The following is a 27,589-nucleotide window of genomic DNA, read 5'->3' on the forward strand; positions in this document are numbered from 1 at the left end:
TCCTCTTATTTAAACTTCTTTTCATTATATCTACTTATTAGGGAATATCCGAATTCAATGAAGAGCTTCTGAATTCTGCTGTTGTGCCCGATTGTTTGACATCCAGTCTGCAAGTTGTGAAATTTGGAACTGTCCATGGATCGGAGAATGAGCTGCGTTTGGCTAAATTTTTTATGGAAAATGGTGTGGTGCTTGAGAGGACGAGTTTCTCCCTTTATGGAAAATCCACTGTGATTGAAGAATTTAAGGAGAAGCTGTACTCATTCAAGAAAGGAGTCTCTTTTGCCATACTTGAATTTAAGGAGAAGATGTACTGATATGGTTATTAAGATTGGATTGAAGAAACAACTGATACATGTCTACAAAGTTTCTTTTGCTTTTGGAACAATATGCTATATATTGTAGACTACTATGTTTCTTTGATGTTATGGTGTAATTTTGCACCTGCAAGTCATTGTGTGCCAATGATCACTATATCTTTTGGCTAAAAGATAAGTTGAGTTAGAAAATTAGTACCAAGTTTGTGTCTATATTTTTGTTCTAAAAGCAAGAAGTAACTATGGATGCTATGTTAGTAATAATGAGATTGAGGCCAGCTAGGTTCCGTTCTTGCCAAAGAATGTGCTATTATTTGCCTCTCTTCTCAAAAGACATTGAAAATTAATAAGGTAGTTTCATCTATTAATTAACAAGGTGTTTAAACTTAGAGATGCAGTTCCTCCTAGCGTGTAAAGCGTTTAGCACAATCTTTGAATGAGTCTCAAACACCACATTCTGGTGATCTGCATGAATGTCCCACTGTTTGAAAGTTGGGGTCTTTCATTTTGTAAGGGAGCCTCATATGTATGGCTGGAAATGAGTCAAGTTGAATCGAACCTGTCTGAGCTCGACTCGTTAAGAATTGGTTCGGTTCGAGTTTGACACGAACTTTTTTTTCAGCTCAAGTTCGGCTCGTTTAAAGTTCACGAACAGTTTGGTTCGGCTCATTAGGTTTAATTCGTTTGTTCAAAACACATAACTTTAATGAACTCAAAAGTCAAAGGATTTAAATTTTTGACACATAAATATATTGTAATTTATACCAATTTTTAATGGACTCGATGAGGCTATTATTACACTTAGTAATTAACAGTGGTATGCAACCACCAAATTCAATTTTGTCTTCTTGTGTCATATGTTTCTCCTATTATAGATAATCGTATCCTCCATTTTTCATGCATGTTCCGATGCAGGACTATTATAGTTTTGAAATCCTTAAAAACTACAACAACAATGTGTATAATGTTGTCTATCAATATTAATGTAGCTCATTTTAATTCTATTATTGCTAAGTTTTTGTCTTAGTTTTTAAAGTATTATATATATAATCAATTATCTAATTGTGTAAAATCAATTATATATAAATTTTAAAATATTTTTTAAGTGTTATATATATAGGAGGGCTGCTAACTTACACTCACCTAAAATCACTAAGGTGCAAGTTAGCAAGTTACACCCACATAAAATTGTTAAGGTGTAAGTTAGCAACCTACACTCACTTGATTATTTACACTCCTTTTTATAAATATTATTAAGGTGCAAGTTAACAAACTTCATTAATTTACACTCATTTTCATCATTCAAAATGTTGTTTCATTAAAAGTTTGTCTCACATATACTATTACCTATAACAAACATTATACATTAAAAGTTTGTCTCACTTATACTTCACTAATTCCTTATTGCTCACAATTTGATCCTTTTTATTTTTAGCTTCACTGGAATTTAGCAACCAATTTTTTAGAAGATTTCAGTGGAAATAGCAACCAGTTTTTTTTAGTCAAGGAAACAAACTCTTCATTAGCTTTGTTCTTACAAGAGAAAAAAAAATGGGAAAAAAAAAAAAGCTTCATTGGCTTTATCAGGAAAAAAAAGAGAGCGTCCAACCATTGTTTTTCCGAGAAAATAAAAACATGGAGGATAGTGCGACATTTGTTTTGTTAGCAAAGGAAAAAGATTAAAGAAAATCACAAACTTACCCTTCAATTTAATTAAGTTGAGTAAATGACAAATGGGTTTTTTTAGTAAAAAAAACAAGTGGGTGTAGCTTGCTAACTTGCAATTTAGGATGTGTTTGGTTTGTAAAAAAGTAAGTACTGGACAGAACAGTACAATGCAGAACAACACAACACAGCGCATAACAGCAAAGGACAAATTTTTATGGTATTGAATAATTTTTTGTTTTATATGATTTTTGGGGATGAAATGATATTTTGGTGTTTTAGACAACTTCTACGTGGGATAAAAAGTTGTGTTGTGGTTAATTTGGTGAGGGACAAAAATTTCAGTTTGTGTCCTGTCCCTTGCCTCCAGGTTGTTCTGTCCCTGAAACAGTATTACAAATCAAACACTGGATAACTGGAGTTGTTTTGTCATGTCTTTCATTTTTTAACAAATCAAACGCAAGTGTTTTTAGGTGGGTGTAAGTTAGCAGCCCACACATATATATAATCGAGTCTTCTCTTAAACCAAACGAGTCGAACTGCATATAGCTCAAGTTCAACTCAATTAGTTGACGAACTTAAATTTCAGCTCATGTTCGGCTCATTTGGTTCATGAACCAAGTTCGACGAATCAATTATCGAATCGAATTACGAACACTAATCGAGTTGGTTCGGTTCATTGCCAGCCCTCACATAATTTAGTGTGATTTACATGTAGTTTAACTAATAAAATAACGAGGGTTAGGAATTATAGCGAATGGTTGATAGAAGATAGACTAATAAAAGTGTGCGATGAAGCTTTTGCATCTAATTATTACTTTTGAAAAAATCTGTAATTCAATATCACAAGTGGAAAAGAAAGGTCAAGTTAACTTGTGCATTCAATTAATTAAAAGTAAAAAAATTAAAATTAAATATATTAATTACAACAAATATTTTTACTTTTAATTCATTAACTTGTGCATTGAGAATACAAGTTAGCATTTCCTAAAGAATAATGATACAAAAGCAGATGAGCTACCAAGTAAGTGTCCACCTTCAGTGGAGAAAGACCAACTTGAGGAAATTGATTTCCAAAAAAGAGTCGATGATGTGAATCATAAATCATAAGAATTTTGCATAGGCTGTTTGGAACTGGTGAAAGAAATGGCACGAAACACACACTAGATCCTTTCCCAGCCTTACACCAAAAAACATGAAAAAGCAAATCATGGAGAAATTCATGAGTTACGAAGCATGGACAACTTTTGGATTAGACGTGTCGCAATGTCCGACACTTCTATGAATTACAATACTCACCCTATGTTTCACAATATAACTTTATTTGAAAGTTTTGCTCCTTGTTTTATTGGGTATTTGTTTATTTCCCCATTCTGGTTTTTTTTTTTTAATACTACTATTATTATATATTTGTGTACTGCAAGTGAGTTTTAGGGGTCTAAACTCTAAAGTTCCAACCCAATTGAGTTTTAGGGGTCTAAACAAACAAATTACTAACCATTCTATTATAAATTTGAGGGTTAAATAGTAAATGGTCCCCTTAAATATATCAACATTTGATTTTAGTCTTCTTAAAATATTTTTTAGCCTTTTTGTTCCTCAAAATTTTCTATCTATGAAATTAGTCCTTAATTTTTAGTCAACTCATGTCTAATCATCATATATTTTAGGCTAAAGTGCACTTTTCGCCCCCTATGTTTTAAAATGTTGCGATTTTGGCCCCCTATTAAAAAAATGGCAATTTTGGCCCCTTTCATCCCAAAATTGCTGAGAAGACGCCACATGTCCCAAAAAAGGGGCCATAATCACAACTTTTTGTAAAGATAACGGGTCAAAAAGCATATTTCCCTTATGTTAGGAGGTCAAAAGAGCATATTTCCCGAAACATAGGGGGTCACTTTTGCCATTTTTTTTAATAGGGGGCCAAAATTGCAACATTTTAAAATTTAGAGGGCGAAAAGTGAAGTTTAGCCTATATTTTATTGAAATTTTTTAAAAATGGGTAGAAAATTATGACAGTATTTTTAAAAAAAATTATAATTTTATAAGAGAAAATGAATTAAATATGAACTTTTATGTTTTTGGTGTTAAAAAATTCATAGAGTATACCAATCTCCCATGCTACCTTACGTCACTGCCACATCCACTACGATCAAACAGTGCATTACTAATATAAATACTTATAAAGCCAAACAGGAGTAACATAATTTTAGCTAGTGGAGATAAGCTGAATGAAAAGAAACAACTTTGATCATCATCTTCCTTCTTTGTTGCTACACAAAGGTGAGTATGAGTACTTACTTTCAAATACAATCAACCCTATGAAAGTTTTTAAGATTGCATGTTTCTATTAAAGGGATTTCGGTGAGATTAAGTATTTATTTTTTGCTTTGAAAATTTTGATTCATTTAAGAAGATTCTATGCATGCATTGTTTTCTTTACTTTATACTGTTAAATGCAGAAACAAAATAGTTCTAGGAAAACTGCTATACAAATGGAGTCTGATTCTATTCTTTGGTTTGAATATTTTGATTCTTTCAAGAAGATGCTATGCATGCATGAATCATGATCATATTGTTTTGTTACTTGATAGTGTTCAACAATAAAGAAAAAGAATATTGTTGGAGGAAATTTGGTATACTAATGGAATCTAATGGTTATGGTTACACTCATTAGAAGCATATTAAGGAAAACTCTTTCACAATTTGAGTTTGATTCTATTCGTTACTTTGAAAATTTTGATTCATATAAGAAGAAGCTATGCATACATGATCATATTCTTTTGATAATTGATAGTGTTTGGAATTAATGCAAAAAAGTGGTTCTAGGAAAGCCGTTATACAGATGAAGGTTGTTGGTTCATCTGTTGGGGCCTCTGGATCAAGAAACGATAGGCCTCATAAGAAGCAAAAGGAGAAAGATGATATAATCAGCAAGCTACCCTATTCACTTAGATCTCGCATTCTCTCATTTCTCCCGACAAAAGATGCTGCTCGTACGAGTGTGTTATCAAGAAGTTGGACAGAAAGCTGGACATCAATCACCAAGTTGGACTTAGATGATAGTGTGTTCCATTCTCCCAAAAGTAAGAAAAAATCAGGTGGAAAACAACACTTTATAAACTTTGTCAATAGAGCACTTCTGCTTAATGAGAATTATAGTGTGGAATGTTTTTCTCTTGTGATCACTAATAAGTATGATCAAACTCTTGTGAACACATGGATCTCTTGTATGTTGAAGAAAAATGTAAAAAAACTTTCCATCGCTTCGAGTTTAGAATTTCCATTCTCTGCTCTTACATCTCGCTCCCTTTTCAATAATGCCTATTATTTAGAAGAATTGGTGCTCAAGATGCGTTGTTGTGCTATCAATGTTCCTCCCTGCGGTTATTATCATAGTTTTGGAAAGCTAAAACTCCTCAAGCTGTGTGGAATTATATTTACAATTGACAAATCTATAAAGATCCTTTTACCGGTACTGAAAAAGTTTGAGACAAAAAACTGCTCTTGGTTAAGTGCACATGTTGTCACTTTAGAACTAAAGGCACCTCTACTTGAAAGTGTTTTTATAGATCAAGATCTTGAGTCGGTTACTCGTGAGCCACGTAACTGCAAAATCAAATTTTCTGATTCAAGCCTGAAAGAATTCACTTATTGTGGCGATGGTATATCACAAGCTATTGTTCTGTCAGATCCATCTTCAGCTCGCAATGTTGCTGCTAACATAATTTTGTATAAGCGTGGCAATAGTGTTCAAGAAAGTGGATCCTATGCTTGTCTCCTTCTCAATCAATTCAGTCAAGTGAAGTGTATGAAATTTCATGGATCGGAGGTAAGATAATTTCATTTAACTTGCTTGATCTAATACTTAATATGTTGATGCCAACATTGAATACAATAGAAATATAAAAGTTAGTTACAATTTACTAGCTCTATATATATAGGGCACCTAATGTATTCCTTTACAATCTTTTATAATTTATTCAATATGAATTCTAAGGAATTCTCTCTTCAATCAAGTTCTCAAACTTATTCTCCGATGAGATGAATCTTCATCTATTTGTTTGTGCGACTTGTAACTGTAACACCAATATCTTGTTGTTAGTCGTGCCACACTAATGGCTAATATATTGATTTGATTTATGAAGTTAGCAATATTGTTGATCAATGTCGTGGCATAAATTTGGGGTGTGTTATTCGCATACATAGCTACATTTAAACATAGATGTTTTCCGATATAATTCAGTTTCCTTAATGTTTGTCATCCAGGTTCTCACACAACCAAATATGGTTCTTCTACCTAAATTTGCAATGCTGACCCATTTGGATCTTGGCTCTGTTAGTGATGAAGTTTTGTTGTGCTTACTTCAAAAGTCTCCTGTTCTCAATACTCTAGTTTTCAAGGTTGGTAATTGTAATGTATTATGCTTTAACCTTTAATCTGTATCTCCTCTTATTTAAACTTTGTTTCATTACTAATTACTAATCATCAGGAAATTACAAAATGCGACCAAGAGCGTCTAAGTTCTGTTGTTGTGCCGAATTGTTTAGCATCGACTCTTCAAGTTGTGAAATTTGGAAATCTACATGGACACGAGCATGAGCTTTTCTTAGCTAAATATTTAATGGAAAATGGTATAGTGCTTGAGAGGATGAGTTTCTCTTTTGCTAATGCATGGCAGATTGATTCTAAGGTTATTGAAGAATTCAAGGAGAAGTTGTACTCATTTAAGAAAGGAGTCTCTTTTGCCATACTTGAATTTTCATTTGATTATTATTAGGTTGTAGAATCAAGTGGTGCATGTCTACAATGTCTCTTTTGCTTATGACAAGTATATGATGTTACCTATAAGCTATGAAGCACGGACACTCCTTGGATTAGGCGTATCCCAGTGTCGAACACGTGTCGTGTCCGACAACGACACGACATCGACACTTGTAATTACACTGAATTATGTGATTTTTTCAAATTATTAGCTTTGTCGGTTTGTCAGTGTCCGTGTCGCGCTTCATAGCCTGCAAGTAATTGTCTACATATATGGTGACAATATTTTTGGCCAAAAGATAGGTTTGTATATTAGTGCTGGCAAGTTTGTGAATATTTTGTATTTTCTACAAGAAGATGTAACTACGTTTGCCTATGTACTGGACAATCAATATATATGTTTAATTACCCTAAAATTGATGGTATTTTATATTTGATTACGTTTACGTTTGAAGTTATTTTACCTTTGTTGCACGTACCTGTGTTTATGTTTATATGACAATTATGCTATTTTTAGAGAAATCAGAAGTACACAATTGAACAATTTTTTTACCGTACTTGTCTCGGTCTTAAACAAAGAAAATATACATTTCACTCAAAATGTCTGAATTTTACACACACAAACCCCGCATTATCCTTTTTTTTTTTTCTCTTTTTTTTTTTTTTTTAATATAGAGGAGCTAAAACGAAAGAAAATTTATTTATTTAATGTCAACCATGTTTTTATTTATCACAAGCCAACGTTGCTCTATAGGCTTCTCAAATCGCTGAAAGCTCCTTGGATTTTTGGGATTGTAACTTTCAATCGTACAAAATTTATCGAAAGTTACGACCCAATTATTGTATTTTGAATTGGATTCGAATTTCCAATTGAGGGATCCAAGAACAATCACCTATATTCCTAGTCAAAACATACAAGCTTCCATAGTCGTAATTCATAAATGAATAATCAATAGTTATAGCCACATTCTCTTTTAGACACTCTCTCTAATATTCACTTTTTTATTGGTTTAAATCATTGTGAGTCTACACTTTGAAAATACAATCCACACAAAATGATGGACATATATCGATTTCATCCAATAAAAGAGTGAGTACTAGAGAGAATGTTTAAAATTGAGTGTTGATTGCATTGCTTTTTATAAATTTATTGAACTCTCAACCTTGGCCAACCTTACCATTGTTCTTAGCCAGCATAAGACTTTAAAAATTGATCCTTAGGCTTCTAAAATTGCTCTCAGAAGTGGCCATTTCACCGACAATGACAGTTGACTGATGGAACAAAAAACTACCATTAATTAGGAGTAAAATATCATTTTTAGAGAAAAACACATTTTCAAGCAAGAATGTAAGCAACAGGTATTCAAAAACCACTCAATATCCATGCAAGACAACAACAAGAAGATGCATTGCATATAAGTCAATACTGTAATTCAACAACATAAAACACAACATAATAGATCATGGATAGACAAACTAACTTCTTTATCTAGTTTCTCCATGTAAGCTGATGACAGTCAGTCATACACTATTTTTATAGGCTTTTTAGTTAAGTTTTTGATCTATTTTTATTAGTTTAATATTTAATTTAAAATCATTTTAAATAGATAATCGTTTTTAATTTATTGAGTCAAAAAGTATATTATTATCATCTATTAGTACTAATGGTGGCTAAATGACCAACAAAAAGAGCCACAACGTGGCAGACCATTGAAGAAAAGAAAATGTGTTTCATTGGCTTTGAAATAGAGAAAAACTAGCATGTCTCCTTACATATATATTCAAGCAACGTGATGCATAAGTGAGAAAGGAGAAAATAATGAAATGGGCCTTTGACCCAAATTTGTCTTGGTTGACCCGAGAATAAAAAGAAGGATTGACAATTGTTATAAAGGGGCGCACAGTACAGGAGAAGAGCCATTCACGTTTCGGCAGAAAGGAATCACGGTTTTGGAGCGTAGGAACCAGGAAACGGAGGCTGCGCATCCACAAAGAAATAGAAGGCACAAGGATCGAAGAAAAGCAAAACATCTATGTTTGTAATTTCTTTTATTCGTGTTGTTTATTCATTTGCTATGTCTAACTAATTTCTTTGATTAAGTCAAGATGAATCTATTGTATCTGTGAACCCACGTAGCTTTTGACTCTATTGTTATCAATATAATTCAGTTTTTATTCAGAATTATTTAAGTTCATTGCTTTTTATATGATTTTGCATGACTATTAACCCTAACTTCTTGCAATCACATAAATTGATCTTAGGAATTGAATGACTACTAACTCTAACTTTTAATCCTAAAATAGTAATTCTGTTTAATTCAACATAGGAACCTAGAGATAGGAAATTGAGGGTTATGACATATGAATTAACGTTCTGACATCGCTTCCGCGGTTATTCAATCGGTTTAAGAGATTAAAATGTTATAACTTAGGAAAGGGTTTTGAGTCAAGAGATTGATCAAAGCTAATAAGTTAATACGTCGTAAAGGCTGAATTTACATTGAGAACTTAGAGAATTTAGCTACCACAGAGACCAATAGAGGATTCGAAAGCTTAATCATCTGTTTTCCATATTATCTTCCAACCAGTTTATTTACTTTCAATTTATTATTTTTATGCAATCAACTCAACTGCCTAAGGCACCATTGAATTTAATATATCCTTTATTTTAACGCTTTTGCCGAGTAGAAATTGAAACAGCCCCTGTGGATACAAACTTATAAATTTTATTACTTCGATATATTTTTAGTACACTTGCTAAAAGTTTATCACAAGCTCTAACTTTTTCATAGGTCCTAGATCGAATCAAATTTTCTCGAATATCTTGAAAAGATCTAACCAAGGAAGAGTCCAACTGTGACACTCATAGCCTTGTCCAGCATCTCGGTATTCTACACTTGTGAGTGATGACCAGTAACACACCTTCACCCTTCAACGCTTGTGCACCTTTCACACTTTTGTTGTATCAAAACTGCTTCCATTTTGACCTTCCATAACCCAAAATCATTACATCCGGTGAACTTCTCGATATCCCACTTTGAACCCACGGCACCTGATTGTCGATTTGATCTTTGCCTCATGATAGGCGCCAATTGTTGTGAATTCTTTAAAAAATCACACCAGTAAAATACTTATGTGCGGAGCAAATTAATCAAGCAACCCAAATACCGTGGGTGACAGTTAGGAACATAAGCAAAAGATAGATCAACCAAAGAGAAAGAGAGAACACATGAAAATTTATTTATCCAGTTTCGGTTCAATATTGATATACTCTTGGGGGGAGAGTAGCTCTCTGGTCCACTATAATTTTTTAGTAACTTTACAAAAGATTTCAAAGGGTTACAAGAATTAGTCTTCAAACCTAATTCTACCCAAAGTCACGAATCTCTTCTCGTGCCAAAGAGACTCAATCCTAATAGTGTTTCTCCAAGATGAATCAATAGTGATTCAATCTCAACCCTAGTGTTTGGTGCCAAGAGAATTCTCTACAAACCCTAGTTTTAGTGTTGGCTTATAATCCATGTTTTTTTCTACTATTTACTCCTCTTTTCATCTGATACAAGATCTGTATTTATAAAGAAATAACACCCTCAAAATTAAGAACAAATCTCACGCCAAAAATACATTTTAATTTTTCTCCTTCAACGCAAAAATAGTGGCCCATTTTTTACGAGACAAAAGTCTAAAATTTGGTTCCAAAATGGGGGCTGATTTCTCCAAATTGGGGGCCAATTTTGGCAGATGCTGAACCATCAATTTTGTGTCAAAAAACAACATTTCATTATGCATATATTTTAATGGTGAATACATCAATGCTTAACAAGTACACTTTAATACAAATATTTCCCTTCTTTCATTTACAAATATATATTCCCTCCGTCCCAAAATGTAAACAAAAATGAAAAATAAAAGTTAAAGTATTTTTTAATTTGTCTGAAATGCTCAAAATGATCGCTTATTATAGAATGGATGTAGTAGTATTTGGAGAGTTGGTAGCAACATATGTAAAAAAAAATACTCCCCCGGTCTAAAGTTATATGTCCTTTTTTATAATTTTCTTTGTCTCAAATTATTTGTCTATTTATAATAATATTAATACAACATTTATTATTTTTTTTCCACTAACATATTTTATTTATTACATTTCAATCATTTATAACTATTTCATTAACTATAACGGAAATGTTAACTTGGGGTTAAGATCCGCTCCATTTGATAAAATAAATAGAAGTACACAATTTGGAGAGATAGACACATAAAACAGTGGGTCCCACCATCATTAATTTTTTTTTCCTTTTTTAAAAAAATTTTGAGTCTATATCTCTCCGAATAGAGAAATGGAGATGATACAGAATGGAGAAGATCTTGACTCGTTAACTTGTGTCCTAAGAGCACAAGATAAAAAGTCAAAAGTAGAAACAAATTCTTGGAAATTGTGTATTTTTAATTTTGAAACCTTTAAAATGTTATCTTTTTTTTATTTATTTTACTTTCGCACCGGTTTCTGACCCACGGGCGACTAATCCGACTCATACGTAGAGACATGCGCACTGACCAAGTGTTGTTCCCCCAGTGAATCAAATCCGATATTCACCATGTACGTCCTTGAAATAAACTCCTTGTCATTGGAGTCCAAGCAACTTGATTTAAATGTTATCTTTTTAACTTATGCATTTATTCATTAATTCTTTTTTTAGTTTTTTAACTTATACTCTTATACATAAGTTAGCATGACTCAAACTATAATTAATAAGACTATTTTAGTAAATCACTCAGATTTTATCATTAAGAATTCTTTTGCATCTTTGTGAGTACTGTGAAAGTATTTGCATCTACCACAGCAAATCGATTTCTTAAGGCAGTTGGAATTTGGGAGGACTTGTGCAATTATTTGGCGTGTCATCGATGTGCTAAAACAATTTCCTACACAGCAAGTCACTCAAGTGAACTCGACAGCCAATGGACTCAATATTGACAGACACACGAAAGGATTATTATTACAACTTAATAAATTATTGTAACAAAAAATTGAATTTTCAAATAACGTTTTAAATTAATTTCTTAACTACCCAATTTTTCCCACTCCTTAATTGTACTAAAAATGTAAAAAAAATAAAAAAATAATAATATCCGGCATGCTAACAATGCCTAACAATTGCTCAAAAAGATAAAGAATGAATTTAAATTACTTTCAGAAATTAGGTTTCCTTTCAAATTTCTTTAATCCCAATTTTAACTAAGAAATAAGAAAGGTTTAGGAGAGGGCATATAGTAGCTACCTAGTTATAGTACTACGTAATAGACTCAGGCCAATCTCCCACGCTATCTAACTCTGCCTCTTTATAAACCCAAACAAGAATAACAATGTAAATAAACAATGAAAAAGCAGTAACATAGAAGATTATTAGAAAGCTCAAAGAAAAGAAGCAACTTTGATCATCATTTTTCTTCTTGTTTCTACACAAAGGTGAGAACCTCTTGTTTCCACAAATGTTTCAAATATTGCATGTTTCAATTAGAGGCATTTAGATGGGTTTGATTCTTTATTCTTTATTATCAAAATTGTCTAGAGAAAATTTTGATTTAAGTAATGCATGCATGATCATACTGTTTTGATACTTGATATTGGATCATTGTTAACATGCAGAAATTAAGCATAGACAAGTGATACTTGATATTGGATCATTGTTAACATGCATTAATATGGATAGTGTTTGATTCATTCAAAGAATATTCTATGCATTAATATTGATACTTGGTAGTGTTTGAAAATGCAGAAAAATAGTTCTAGGAAAACTGTTAAACAAATGGAGTCTGTTGGTTCAAGTAATAAGAAGCATAAGGCAAACGAGGATATAATCAGCAATCTACCTGATTCACTTATAACTTACATTCTGTCTTGTGTCCCTACGAAAGACGCTGCTCGTACAAGTGTGTTATCTAAACGATGGATAGATTGTTGGACTTTCGTCACCAAGGTGAACTTAGATGATAGTATGTTCTTTAAACACAAGAAGAAGAAATCAGGTGGAAAACGGTACTTTATAAACTTTGTCAATAGAGCACTTCATCTTACTAAAAGTAACACTGCTGAAAGTTTTTCTCTTGTTATCACTAACAAGTATGATATTTCCCTTCTAAATACATGGATCTCTGGCATCTTGAAACGAAATGTAAAAAAGCTTTCTATCACTACATATTTAGAGCTACCCTTCTCTGCTTATACATCACATATTCTTTTTAATTACTCTTATAAGTTAGAAGAATTGGTTCTTGAGATGCGTTGTTGTTCTATCAAAGTTCCTCCCTGCAGTTCTTATGATACTTGTAGTTTTGGAAGCCTAAATGTTATCAAGTTGTGTGGAATTATGTTCACCATGGATGAATCTCTAGGTATTCTTTTCCGAACACTGAAAAAGTTTGAGATGAAAAACTGTTCTTGGTTGAGTACAGATGATGTCACTTTAGAACTAAATGCTCCTCTACTTGAAAGTGTTTTAATAAATCAACAATTTAGATCGGTAAATCGTGAGACACGTAGCTGCAAAATCAAGTTTTCTGCTTCGTGTATGAAAGAATTCACTTATCGTGGCTATGGGATGTCACAAGCTATTATTCTGTCAGATCCATCAGCAGCTCGTAATGCTTCTGCTAAAATCACTTTGGATAAGGAATATGGTAATAGTGTTCAAGAGACTCAATCTTGTGCTTCTCTACTTCTCAAACAATTCAGTCAAGTGAAGTGTATCCAATTTTATGGATTGGAGGTAACAATAATATCATTTTACTAAACCACTTAATCTTATACTGAACATGTTGGTACCAAGCATGGAATATATATACTTTATAATGAGATAAAGATCATATTGTTAACCATGTGCATCAATTGAGAACTTTCTGTTAATATGACACATAAATTAATGTATTGATTTGATTTCTGAAGCAATATTTGTAGAGTGTTTATTCTCATATGTAGTTATTTTTAAGAAAGTCTGTAATTTTGACACAATTTGTTGACATTATGTACTGTCACTATATGCGGAGGGCCAATATTATTCGCATATACTCCTGAATTTTATTACATGGTTAACGGTTTAACACAGTTCAAATAAAGAGTTAATTATGTTTATTAGTTTGTTAATAGACCATATGGTTCAATGCAAACAAGTATCCTTAATCTATGTCATTCAGGTTTTGACAAAACAAAATGTGGCTGTTCTACCTAAATTTGCAATGTTGAGCCATTTGGATCTTGGCTATATTACTGGTGAAGTTTGGTTTGGTTTACTTCACAAGACTCCTGTTCTCAATACTCTAGTTTTCAAGGTTAGTAATAATGAGCATATTTGTTACTATTCTTTAACCTTCATATCTCCTCTTATTTAGACTTTGTTTGATTATATCTATTTTTTAGAGAATATTCGAATTCAACCAAGAGCTTCTGAATTCTGCTGATGTTCCTGATTGTTTGGCCTCCAGTCTCCAAGTTGTGAAATTCGGAACTTTCCATGGATTAGAGGATGCGTTGTTTTTGGCTAATATTTTTCTAGAAAATGGTATGGTGCTTGAGAGGATGAGTTTCTCCTTTTATGATGAGAGGAGTAAATCCACTGTGATTGAAGAATTTAAGGAGAAGCTGTACTCATTCAAGAAAGGAGTCTCTTTTGCCATACTTGATGATAATTTGTACTCATATGATTATTATCGTTAGATTGAAGAACCAAGTACATGTCTACAATAGCAAGTGGTTCAGGTCTACATAGTTTCTTTTGTTCACATTATGTGATGTTTTGGTGTAATTTTGTACCTGCAAGTAATTGTCTGCTAATGACGACTATATCTATAGGCCAAAGATAAGTTAAGTTAGTAAATTAGTACCAAGTTTGTGTTTATGTTTTTGTGCTATGTACTCGGCAATTAAGATATATTACTATAAGAAAAATCATGTTATTTTACTTGTGATTATACATTTATCCGAATATTGACTAAAGAATCTGATCCGAAATTTGGTAGTAAAAATTGTTGAAGTTGGTTTTGATGGTGTTTATAATTTGTTGTTAGTCTCATATTGCTCAGGTTCCTAACTGTTGAGCAAATTTTTGGGATGAGATCCAACTTCATTTAACAAAAATAAGAGTTAGTTTACATTCTTGCCAAAGAATGTGTTACATTATTTGCCTCCCCTTCTCAAAAGACATTGAAAGCGTCTAGAACACCACATTCTTTATTGGGTGATATGCATGAATGTGCCACACTATTTTGAAGACGGGTCTATCATTTTGTAAGTGAGCCTTAAATAGTTTTGTGGGATTCACGTGTGCTTTAACTACTCAATATTGACAGACACACGAAAGGATTATTATTACTCATTAGGCTTTGTTTGTGAGTTTTGAGGGGAAGGAAATGAAAGGCTAACGAGGGGAAGGGAAGGAAAGGGAGGGAAGGGAGAAAGGAGGGAAAACCTTCCCCTTGTTTGGGAGTTAAAAAGCCAATAAGAAAAGAAGATGGAGGGCTTATGTTATAATTTTACTATTTTACCCTTTTTCCTCTTAAAATCAATATATTGTTATACTTCGTAATTTAACTTCTAAATTTATTCAAAACAACTTATCGCATGAAAAACAAATTATTAAGATCTATTTTTAAAACGCAACTTATTTATAAAAATAAAAATAAAAACTTATTACAATCACTTTTTAAAAACAACTTACTTTTACAAAACAACTTATTACGGCCTCTTTTTAAAAAATAGCTTATCTTATGAAAACAAATTATTACCATCTTTTTTTAAAAAACAACTTATTCAAAATAGCTTATTTATACAAAACAACTTATTATGACCTCTTTTCAGAAAAACAGCTTATTCAAAACAGCTTAATACAATCTCATTTTCAAAAACAACTTATCCAAAACAGTTTATCTATACAAAACAGCTTATTACGACCTCTTTTCAAAAAACAACTTGTTCAAAACAGCTTATTTATACAAAACAGCATAATACGATCTCTTTTTCAAAAACCGCTTATTCAAAACAACTTATTTATACAAAACAGCTTATTACGACATCATTTTCAAAAACTGCTTATTCAAAACAACTTATTTATACAAAACAGCTTATTACGACCTCATTTTCAAAAACAGCTTATTCAAAACAGCTTATTTATACAAAAAAGCTTAATACGACATCATTTTCAAAAACCGCTTATTCAAAACAACTTATTTATACAAAACAGCTTATTACGACATCATTTTCAAAAGTCACTTATTCAAAACAACTTATTTATACAAAACTGTTTATTACGACCTCATTTTCAAAAACCTCTTATTCAAAACAATTTATTTATGCAAAACAACTTATTATGTCCTCTTTTCAAAAAATAACTTATTCAAAACAGCTTATTTATGAAAAACCGCTTATTACGATCTCTTTTTTAAAAACAACTTATTCAAAAAAACTTATATATGCAAAACAACTTATTACGATCTCTTTTTCAAAAACAACTTATTCAAAACAACTTATTTATCCAAAACTTTTTTGTAAAAATAAGTTGTTTTGAATAAGCTGTTTTTTGAAAAGAGGTCGTAATAAGTAGTTTTGCATAAATAAGCTGTTTTGAATAAGCTATTTTTTGAAAAGAGGTGATAATAAGCTGTTTTGGATAAATAAGCTGTTTAGAATAAGTTGTTTTTGAAAAATATATTGTATTAAGCGATTTTTGACTAAGCAGTTTTTGAAAATGAGGTCATAATAAGCTGTTTTGTATAAATAAGTCGTTTTGAATAGGCGGTTTTTGAAAATGAGGTCATAATAAGCTGTTTTATATAAATAAGCTGTTTTGAGTAAGATGTTTTTGAAAAAGAGATCGTATTAAGCTGTTTTGCATAAATAAGTTGTTTTTTTTAAAATGAAGTCATATTAAGTTGTTTTGTATAAATAAGCGGTTTTTGAAAAGAAATCGTATTAAGTTGTTTTGCATAAATAAGCTGTTTTTAAAAATGAGGTCTTAATAAGCTGTTTTGTATAAATAAGTTGTTTTGAATAAGCGGTTTTTGAAAATGAGGTCGTAATAAGCTGTTTTATATAAATAAGCTGTTTTGAGTAAGCAGTTTTTGAAAATGAAGTCATAATAAGTTGTTTTGTATAAATAAGTTGTTTTGAATAAGTGATTTTTGAAAATGAGGTCGTAATAAGCTGTTTTGCATAAATAAGCTGTTTTGAATAAGCGGTTTTTGAAAATGAGGTCGTAATAAGCTGTTTTGTATAAATAAGTTGTTTTGAATAAGCAGTTTTTGAAAATGAAGTCATATTAAGCTGTTTTGCATAAATAAGTGGTTTTGAATAAGCTGTTTTTGAAAATGAGGTCATAATAAGTTGTTTTGTATAAATAAGTTGTTTTGAATAAGTGATTTTTGAAAATGAGGTCGTAATAAGCTGTTTTGTATAAATAAGCTGTTTTGAATAAGCTGATTTTGAAAATGAGGTCGTAATAAGCTGTTTGGCATAAATAAGCTGTTTTGAATAAGCCGTTTTTGAAAATGAGGTCGCAATAAGCTGTTTTGTATAAATAAGTTGTTTTGAATAAGCAGTTTTTGAAAATGATATCGTAATAAGATGTTTTGTATAAATAAGTTGTTTTGAATAAGCGGTTTTTGTAAATGAAGTCGTAATAAGCTGTTTTGTATAAATAAGTTGTTTTGAATAAGTTGTTTTTAAAAAAGATTGTAATAATTTTAGAAATGTCTAAAATTGGAATTTTGAATTATTAAAAGGACAAAATTATCAATTTGTATGTTTAACCCCCAAAACCCCCAAATTTGGGGGAACTTTAAAATTGGACAAATGAAGCTCTTCAAAACCCCCCAAAACCTTTCCCTTGTTTTTTTAAAACTCGCAAACAAGGGTTACCACTCCATAAGCCTTTCCTTCCCTTCCCCTCCCCTCCAAAATCCAACTCGCAAACAAAGCCTTAATAAATTAGTACTCATTTAAGAAAGGAGTCTCTTTTGCTATCCTTGAATTTCATTATTAGGTTGCGGAAGCAAGTGGTTTATGTCTACAATGTTTCTTTGCTTACAGTACCTATAATGTTAAGGTGTTATTGTTCCTGCAAGAAATTGTCTAAATATGGTGACTGTATTTTTGGCCAAAAGATAGGCTTCTAAATTAGTAGTGTATTTAACTTTTTGCTACATTGTAACTAGAGGTGCTATGCACTGGGAAATTAATATATGTCTACATGAAAATTTATGCTATTTTACCTGTGATCATATGTAGATTTTTTTTCTTCTAAAGAATGCCCCTAGCTTATTATTAATAGGGTTAATGGTGTTTTACCCCTGTAATATAGATTATTTTTTGTTTTCCCCCTGTAAAATATTTTTTTTATTTATCCTCCTGTAAAAAAAAAAATTGGAATACCCCCTAATAGGTCATAAAAAAACGAAAAAATTCTAAAAAAAAAAATAAAGTCGTTTTTTTATGGCCTATTAGGGGGGTATTCCAAACAAAATATATTTTACAGGGGGATAAATCAAAAAAAATATTTTACGGGGGAAAACCAAAAATGACTTATATTACAGGGTAAAGCACCATTAACCCTTATTAATAATCAGCTTGGCAGTTCGAACCAAAATCTGGTAGGAAAACCTCTCAACCAAAGACCACATTCTATGCTGATAAAACCTCCACACCCAGACAACTACACTCCTTTTTAGATGCTACGTAGAAAATCTTGCCTCTGATTTATAGAAAAACTGAATAAGTTAACCATGTCATACAAAGTTGTTATCTATTCTAGCATGTCAATCTGGTATATAGGGAAAAACATATATTCCCAGCAACATCTAATTTTGGTTTTCATTGCCTTTATGTAATGTTCCAGATTAAGTGGCCCTGGAAGAATATAAAAAATTTCAAGCCCAGGATAGAGTAATGATATGAAAGATACAAGTCCCAGTAGGAATGGGCTAGCTCCTACTGATTGAATGTTTGATAATGCGCCGATTCTTAGGATTGATCACTTTGTTAGAGTTATTAACTTATTACTGCCACTAAAGTAAAGAAAATGTGATTTGAATTTATTGATGTTTTGATGCTAACTACCAAGTTGTTGTATATAGCTTTAAAAGAGAAGCCCAACTTACTACTAATGTTGTTCGGGTAATAGATGTAATAATAAATTGCAGGCAATGCCACTTTGTTGATATGCATTATGAAAGTTATTGAGTTTAGTTTGATATTGGCTTAAATATGTATTTCATCCTTGCAATTAGACGTCGTTTAAAAATTGGTCCCTATATTCGCTAATCCTTGCAAATTGCCCTTGCATTCTTTAATCGTTTAAAATTTCGTCCTTTGACCCAGTTAATCACTGCTAGGTCATCTGATTACTGACGTGGCGCTGTTAATTTGGTTTTCACTTGACTGACTCAGCATAGCATGGGAATGAACAAAAATGCTCCTCTTCATCTGAGACCAAACGGAAATGACAAAACTACTGTTCCATTTTCTCTTATTTTCCTCTCCTCTTCCCTTCTCCACCGTATTCTTTCATTTCTTTTTTCTTCTTCTCTAAACACATAAATCACAATCCAAAATCACCTCTTCTAACCCTAACAACTTCTAATATTAACCGGTTGCAGTGTGTGTTTTGGCATTTTTAGTATTTGGTGGACTATCATTTTATTACTTGAAAGCTTGCAGGAGGAAGAAGAAAATCGGTAACTAATTTTGAGCTTCCAAAACATTTTACTTTACTTGAGAATTGAGATGCAACAAGCAACAAATTGTTTTGACGCTGAGCTAATAATTGGAAAAGAAGGATTTGGCAAAGTGTACAAAGGAACGCTTGAAAATGGAGAAGTAGTAGCTATCAAAGTAGCAAATCCTGAATCTAGACAAGGTCTCGGTGAATTCCAAAACGAGATTGAGTTGTTGTCTGGTCTTAGTCATTCAAACCTTGTCTCACTTGTAGGTTGTTATAACGAAGACTCAGAACTGATTCTTGTGTACAATTACATGGCAAATGGATCTCTCAGCAGTCATCTATATGGGAGAGACTTTGTTCCTCTATCTTGGAAGCAACGCCTAGCGATATGCTTAGGGGCTGCAAAGGGACTTTTATATCTTCACACTGGAGCTAAACAAAGCATAATTCACCGTGACGTGAAGACAACAAACATTCTCTTGGACAAAAAGATTGTGCCAAAAGTTTCTGATTTTGGCATATCGAAAAAGGGTCCTATTCTTGATAAGAGTCACGTTACAACTAATGTAAAGGGTAGTTTTGGCTATGTTGATCCTGAATATTTTAGGACTAAGTTTCTAACTAAGAAATCAGATGTTTTCTCTTTTGGAGTGGTGTTGATTGAAGTTATATGTGGAAAACCTGCTTTAGATGATGCCCTTCCAACGCAACAGATGAATTTGGCATTGCGGGCATTAAGTTGCGATAAAAAGGGTACCTTTCATGAAATGATGGACCCATATTTGATTGGCAAAGTGAATATGGATTCTCTAAACAAGGTTTTATAGTTGGCATGGAAGTGCTTGGAGGAGCGTCGGGAGAACAGACCACCGATGGGGTATGTATTATGTCAACTAGAAGAGGCTCTCCATCTTGAGTTGGCATCACATGTTTCGAATGAGAATGAGGATTCTTCTATTCACTCCAGTGTAGGAAGTGGATTTACGGATGAAATTGAAGATGTTGTTTGAAACCATAGCCTCCTAATTTAACAACTCATTTGTTAAAGTTGGTCATTTTAGTGGTATCATAATTGTATTTATTGAAAAAAATTTAGAGTCAATATAGTTTCTTAATTCAACAAAGCATAGTTTTCTAAAAGTTTTTCGAGTAAATATATTTATAATATGTTTTAGTGAATTTCAATTATTGAGATATGTGATTACTGATAGAGATGGGATATTAGTGAATTTGTCTAAAGTCGAAGCAGAAGTAGGAAATCCCTAAGACATTAGGTGGGTTATTTAGTTTCCTTAGTTTGGCGGGAGATTATCAGAGTGTTTCTCCAAATTGTGTTGTATATGATAGGATGCCATTGACGGTTGGGTTGGGTTCAAGAGTTGAAGAGGATGTTTACCATGTTGCCAACCTAAGGACCGACTAATCCGATGGAGCAATCCTTTGTCTATGGTTCAGGAGTTGAAGAGGATGTTTCACATGGTATGCTATAAATAAGTTTGCAACTTCAGTGTTGTGTATTTGGTTTAATAGTAGTTATAACTCATCACATCACCTTTGGGAACCAAGACAAGACTAATCTCTGTGTGTAGTTGTCATATTTGAAACCAAAACCAAGACAAGAACTTCAAGATGCTTAAGCTGGCCTAATGAAAGTTACTGAACAAATTAAGGATTGGTGTGTAGTTTTACTTATGCTTTAATGACCATTACCATTACCATTGATTGTTTCTAGCTGATGCAAGTTCTAATGGATGAATTGGTGAAATGCTTTAGTGGGCTCTATGTTGGCATAACCTCTGCTTGGTAATTGCTCTTTGTTGGCAACACATGCGTACAATGAGAAATAGTCCCACATCGAGTAGTCAAGAAAGCAACTGAGAACATGTCTGATATAAAAGCAGCAACGAGCCCATCTTTCAACTCATACCTTTCTCGGCCTTTTGGCTAAGATCAAGTGTAGTATCTGTTCTTATCAGTTTAATATCTAATATGTGGACCAATGGTTCACACGATATTAAATTACTTTTTTGAGGGGGGGAGGCCACTTTGGTAGCTTGCTACTAGGCTTCTCGTGTGTTGTCAATGTGTTGCACTATAGCATTGGTCTGGTGCACCCCACCAATTCAAGTTTAAATTTTTATTCTGGTTCATATCTGGCAATGGTTACCGTGTTCATATCATTATCATAATCCTTTCCTGCCAAATAATCGCTATATGGTATGTAGTTCGTATTGGCTTGGCTTTGTGAAGAGGCTTTGAGTTATATGAAATGTAATATTTGTTTGATTGGTTGCTATTACCTTCATTGTATTTTTGTTACATTGACAATTCCGAATTGTGCCTTATGCGAAAATGGTATCGAAGATAACAGTGAGCTTTGTTGGCGTAGAGCTGGTCTTCGAAATTTCATTCAACAGTATACTTCGCACTCTCGGACTGGAGCAGAATTTTTTGTCTGCGTGTTGCAGAATTTTAATCAGGAAATAAAGGAACTACAATATTTGGTATAATGAAGTAGTGGTGCCTGCTACTGTGAGTGCACATGCTGCTACTCTACTCACTAATTGGTCCGGCACTTAAACTGTAAGGCTTCCAAGGACTGCTGCAAATTCTGTCGTGGGCAAAACCTCATATAGGATGCTACAAATGGATTGACGAATTGCGGCTTGAGTTGAATTGGATTCAAAGTGCGTGGTTGATAAATTCCACAGTAAAAGTCTAGGGGTGTCGGATCTAAGTGGTATTATCCGAGACCGTAGAGATAATCTTATCCGTTGTAAAAATTAAAGATGAGTTTATTAGGAGACAAGTCAAAAGGGTTGCTCATAAGTGTTAGCAAGGGCGGCCTTCCACATTTCCATTGATCCTGCTTGTATTCATCATATTCTAATTGATGAAATGCTATAAGCTTTTTATCATAAAAAAAAAAATAAAAAAAAAAAAATCATTTAGCTTGTGAATTCGGTTTGATTAAATTAATGAAATTGTGTTAAAGTGAGACTAATGTTGACCAGCTTAAAAGGCACAGTGTAAATACACTAAGAGCATACAAAAATCTGACTCCAGCGCATAGTTTTCCCTTTCACTTTGAAACCGAAAATGCAATCCTAATTGACTTGCATTCTATGTGCATATGTCTCTACTCTAACATGCAAACTATGCAGTATTAAAATAAAAAATAATTAACAACTGTCTAATATCTACAAGATTAATGTGAATCAGAGATTAATCTTCAAATAACTTTGATATGATATGAGTTTGTTAAAGGAGATATTTCCTTACATTGTTCTACTATGACATTTGTTTATGGAATTCATATATTGATATGAGTTTGCATCATATGAAATCAGATTCCACTATTACCTTAATTCTAGGTTTGGATAATATAACCTATGAGCATATTAAAGCTGCTAGCAATAATAAGTTCTAGTTTTTGTGCTCCTCTATGTATTTCAAATATGTCATACAGATCAAATGGTGCCTATACTGATCTATGATGTTCATATTCGATGATCTATGATATCTACACAGAGTTTTGTTCTGACTTTAAATGGAGCCTCTGCAAGTGGATGGTGGGATTGGACCCGGCTAATTACTCGGTTGTTGGGTCGGACACCGAGTTTTAAAAAAACGTTTGCTTCAAGTTTTGTGCACTGTTTTGCAGGATTTAATCTGCATATTATTATTCAAATCGACAATATCTTAATCTGCATATTAATGGTCTAATGGATGAATTGCTGAAAGGATTTAGTGTGCTCTATGTTGGCATATAGCTTGGTAGTTGCTCTTTGGTGGGCTTTGTAACGTATGCATACAATGATAAAAATGTCCCACATCGAGGAGTCAAGAAAACAAGTGAGAACATGTCAGATATAAAAGCAGCAGGATCTCATGTTGTAACTTATACCTTTCTCGGCCTTTTGGCTAAGATCAAGTGTAGTATCTGTTCTTATCAGTTTAATATCTGATATGTGGACCAATGGTTCACATGATATTAAATTACTTTTTTTAGGGGGAGAAGCCATTTTAGTAGCTTGCTACTAGGCTTCTCGAGTGTCGCCAGTGCGTTGCACTATTGCATTGGCTTGGCGCACCCCACCAATCCAAGTTCAAATTTTTTATTTTGGTTGGTATCAGGACCTTGCTACTGTGCTTAGCATAGCTGGCCTGTGTTCATTTCATTAGTTGCTATTGAAATTTGGGAAATTTTTGGAAAAGTTATTTGACAATTCCAAAAATAAAATAAAAAAAATTGAAAAATATAACTTTAATTTAAAAAAAAAAAATCGTTGTTTTACAATTCATCCCAACTTTCTCTTTCTCCTTGTTTACACCAACCAAGGTAGGCAAGAATATAAACCTCATCATGCATTACACTTACTCGGGTATTGGAGTGTTCGTAAGTACGATCCCTTTATTGGACGTCTATCTCTTCATGGATTCTAACTAAAACCTCTCTCAACGATGCATTTTCTTCCAACGATCCTAAAACACTGAGATCACTTATCTAAGTGTTAAGCGCTTGACATTTTGAAATTTCATGTAATGTAATTGAAATTTCACGAGGCAATTATAAAATCAGAGTCTTGCTAACAAGTGTTATGAATATATTAATTAAAAAAATTATTACATATATGTTATCCTAGAAATATAAGATGTTACTTTTGTCAATATAATAAGTACACCACTTTTTTGAACAAACTTATTACTTTCGTATTTTAAACAGTGACCTAAAAGCACTCATTCTTTGATTGCATACTCCTTCATCAAAAGAGAGCTAATATAGTTCATGAAAGTGATGTTATTGAGAAGCACGAAACTATCAGCGATTACTTACTGTTATTGTAGCAATGGTCATGTTGGGGTTGGAACCGGGAAAAAGCTGAAATTAGAGACGGATCCAATGTCTCCCTTGTTGTTGAATTTTGAATGTATACGATGATGCAGTTTCAAAGAAGAGTCGAGATGAATTGTGAAAGGCTATTATTTGAAGGTTGGAATGTTCTAATTCATTGTCAGGTATGAAAGTTCGACCCTCAAATTTTATGTTATGAGATGAACCACAAGCGACCAAATAATTATCGATGGGATTGAACGAGGCAAGTGATTCCTGACATATAGTGTATAGTAAAAAAAATTAGAACAAAAGGTGTATACTTAGGAGCTTCATGCATTGCTATATTTGTTCCTTTTATAGAATATATTGATTGTAGTAAATCACTACAATAACATTGATTGAAAGTTGAAACCTAACCGCCAGATTATTAGCTACTGAAGCTCTTGCTATAAAGATTTTGTTTGAACTAATATTGTTGAAGTATAAGTGAGTTATCAGCCAGATATTCTATAATGATTGCTTATGAATGCGGTTTGATTAAATTGATGAAATTGTTTTAAAGTGGGACTAATGTTGATTAGCTTAATGGGCGTAGTGAATGCACCAAGACAATAAAAAAAAACTCTGATTCCTGCACACAGTTTTCCAATATGCAAACTATGCATTATTTAGTGCCTGTTCATAATTTACATTATAATATTAAAATAAAAGGACATTAATTAAAAGACATTTAAATATAATATTTTATATATAATATTAATGTGAATTAAACATTAACCTTCGAGTCACTTTGATAAACACAGAGCAGATAGATGAGGATAGTTGAGAGGCATCTTCGCAGGGATCAGAACCATATTTTAGTCTAAAATAAAACGTTATCAAAGTAAAAGACAACGCCTTAGACTACAACGGTGGTAATAACCAATGTTGAAAGATTAGGCAACGTTTTTAACATTTTAGGTGCTTTTCAGCCGTTGTTAAAGACCGAAATGTTGTAATGTACATTCCTTAATCACTCAAACCAATCCAATGGAGGGTTGTGTGTCCAAATTACATTGATAGATAATGAGGTTTGTTTTAATATTGTTGAAGAAGCAAGATACATAAATGACAAGTGCGCTAATGACATGGAAAATATGTTATTATGCTAGAGTCTACCGAGATAGTGTTCAAATTTATTTGTTTTATGATATGAATAAAGCTAAAGTGTACAAATGAGTTTATCGTGCGAACCCCACGAATGAATTGGAATAGCAACGAGCATGAACTCTCTCTTCTTCCATTACTTGAAACTCTATTAAACATATCCCAGTGATTTTCATCTCCATTAAACATTAAGAATAATGGGTATTTGTCAAGAATTACTTATGGAAATTTATAAAAAAAATATGCATCTCCATTAAACATGATAGCCATTCTCTTATAACCATGGAACTCCCTTCCTCCATTACTTGAAACTCCGCCGAGCAGTGAAAGTTAACAGTGATGGCAACAACAACGGCGATGGGACCACAACTGCAGCGATAACGATGAACACAACAATGGCAACGACTGCGATGAAGACAATTAAAGCAACAACATTGGCAATGGTGATGATGAATATAGTGAGTTGTCGTGACAAGGATGGTCTTCAGGATGAAGACAATTAAGGTTGTTCAAGGCTGTTCTCTCTGAATATTTTGACTTTAATTATTTTTTAATTTGAAAGAATCCATGAAAATAGGATAGAAAATAGTGTACCGTGCAATTCATCGGCCTTTTCTCTCATATAGCACCACTGTTATGATATAGATAGATTAGACAAAGTTACCTGGTGGTTCTCGTAACACCATAAAGTTATAGTATTTTTATCTAACTATATTAAATCAGATGTGTTAATAAAAAAAATTATCATACGGTAATTTTAATTTTTATATAAATGTGTTTTCGATCACCTCTTCGATACATTATTTCTACAAAGAATTTTGTTTACCGTTCATCATTATTATTTTTCTTTTAATATATTTTCGTTGTCTATCATGAAATGTTAAAAATGAAATAGAAATGTCCCCGTGAGCATAGCTCAATTGGCAGGGATATGAATTATTATTATTACATGTAGGGGTTGGGATTTGAACTTCGGACATCCCACTTATTCACCTTAAAAAATGTGAATTCTAGTCACTAGGCTACTTGAAAAAAAAATGAAATAGAAAGTGAGTTTGTAAACTTCTGAAAATAATGTTGACCATTGGAGTACTCTCCACCTTAATTTGTTTTTTTGCACTATTTCTCTATTGCGACCTTGAAAACTATAAAGGAGTCTAAAGTTTCATACATTGAATGAACTAAGTAGAGATGCGTATATCGTGAATAATTTTCTATAAAAGTGATAAAGTATTTCAGACTACTTCCATACATGCATGCATGTCTGAAACAAATATTTGTATGTATGATATGTAATAGGTTTGAATTCCTTTGTGCACCCTTTTCGAACTTGCTAGATTTTTTACCCTTGATGTAATTCACAAATGCCTCAAAATCAGCAAAATCTAGGTTACCAAACAATAACCATATTATGGATGAATTGTTGAGGAGTTTAGTTGTTAATTATTTCGTTTTGAGATGGAAGAAATTAATGTTGTTTTTACATAGAATTTTTAATAACTTAATCGGCCTTGTAATAATAAAGAGATTTTATTAAATATACTTGAATTTTCCTTCAAAATAAAAAAATAGGAATATACTTGAATATAGAATCGAAAAAGAAAAGATATTTGGCTAATGGGATAGAGAAAATATATCGGCTTTGATGATATGGTTTGTTGAAAAATACCTCCTTCTGATTGGTTGAAAGCGGTGACAGAGTTAAATCCATTCAAAAGTGACAACATGATAGAAGCTCCGCTACCATTTATTATTCCCTCTTCTTTATATTCTTTTAATTTCTTTTTCTCATACCATTACTTAGGGATAATTATGTAAAATCACTTATAATTTTTATTTCCAATATAAAATTAACTACATTTCTTAATATGTGTGAAAATGACAAAAAAGACGTATAATAAAATAAGAGTGATGAGAGATGGAGAGTTAGAGAGACGCGACGGCCACCGGCAATCGCGCCGGAACTATTCCTCAGAGGTGAGGATCACTTAGGGGGGTAGGGTTCCAGGCAGGGTGCCGCAAGAGGGGGTGGGGGAAATTGGATTGACGTGAGACCGCATGGAGAAAAGTGTTGCGACAAAAGCATCACTGGCAGGACCGTTTTGAGAATTGTGTGCGGCTTCGGGGAAGGGATGGCTTCGATCTTCAACAA

The 27,589-nt window shown here is 32.6% G+C and overlaps 3 protein-coding genes and 2 non-coding genes across 5 annotated transcripts; all 5 read left to right on the forward strand.

Moving 5' to 3' along the window:
• Nucleotides 1-4,791: 4,791 nt before the first annotated feature.
• On the forward strand, nucleotides 4,792-6,763 carry LOC25487152 (F-box/FBD/LRR-repeat protein At3g14710). Its single transcript, XM_013609011.1, has 3 exons — nucleotides 4,792-5,814; nucleotides 6,252-6,386; nucleotides 6,476-6,763. Exons 1-3 carry the CDS (start codon nucleotides 4,792-4,794, stop codon nucleotides 6,761-6,763), a joined length of 1,446 nt encoding a protein of 481 aa, XP_013464465.1.
• Nucleotides 6,764-12,554: 5,791 nt separating this feature from the next.
• LOC25487153 (F-box/FBD/LRR-repeat protein At3g14710) lies at nucleotides 12,555-14,458 on the forward strand. Its single transcript, XM_013609012.1, has 3 exons — nucleotides 12,555-13,514; nucleotides 13,939-14,073; nucleotides 14,162-14,458. The coding sequence occupies exons 1-3, from the start codon at nucleotides 12,555-12,557 to the stop codon at nucleotides 14,456-14,458; spliced, it is 1,392 nt and encodes a 463-aa protein (XP_013464466.1).
• Nucleotides 14,459-19,498: 5,040 nt separating this feature from the next.
• Nucleotides 19,499-20,442, forward strand: LOC25487154 (receptor-like protein kinase THESEUS 1). The gene has a single exon (XM_039830157.1). The coding sequence runs from the start codon at nucleotides 19,517-19,519 to the stop codon at nucleotides 20,279-20,281; it is 765 nt and encodes a 254-aa protein (XP_039686091.1). The 5' UTR covers nucleotides 19,499-19,516; the 3' UTR covers nucleotides 20,282-20,442.
• Nucleotides 20,443-21,377: 935 nt separating this feature from the next.
• On the forward strand, nucleotides 21,378-21,573 carry LOC112419544 (U2 spliceosomal RNA). Its single transcript, XR_003009677.1, has one exon. It is a non-coding gene; the product is annotated as a U2 spliceosomal RNA (small nuclear RNA).
• A 1,784-nt stretch (nucleotides 21,574-23,357) lies between these two features.
• LOC112419538 (U2 spliceosomal RNA) lies at nucleotides 23,358-23,553 on the forward strand. Its single transcript, XR_003009671.1, has one exon. It is a non-coding gene; the product is annotated as a U2 spliceosomal RNA (small nuclear RNA).
• The last annotated feature ends 4,036 nt before the right edge of the window (nucleotides 23,554-27,589 follow it).

The sequence above is a fragment of the Medicago truncatula genome, chromosome 2, assembly GCF_003473485.1.
Source record: "Medicago truncatula cultivar Jemalong A17 chromosome 2, MtrunA17r5.0-ANR, whole genome shotgun sequence".
Classification (NCBI taxonomy): domain Eukaryota; kingdom Viridiplantae; phylum Streptophyta; class Magnoliopsida; order Fabales; family Fabaceae; genus Medicago; species Medicago truncatula.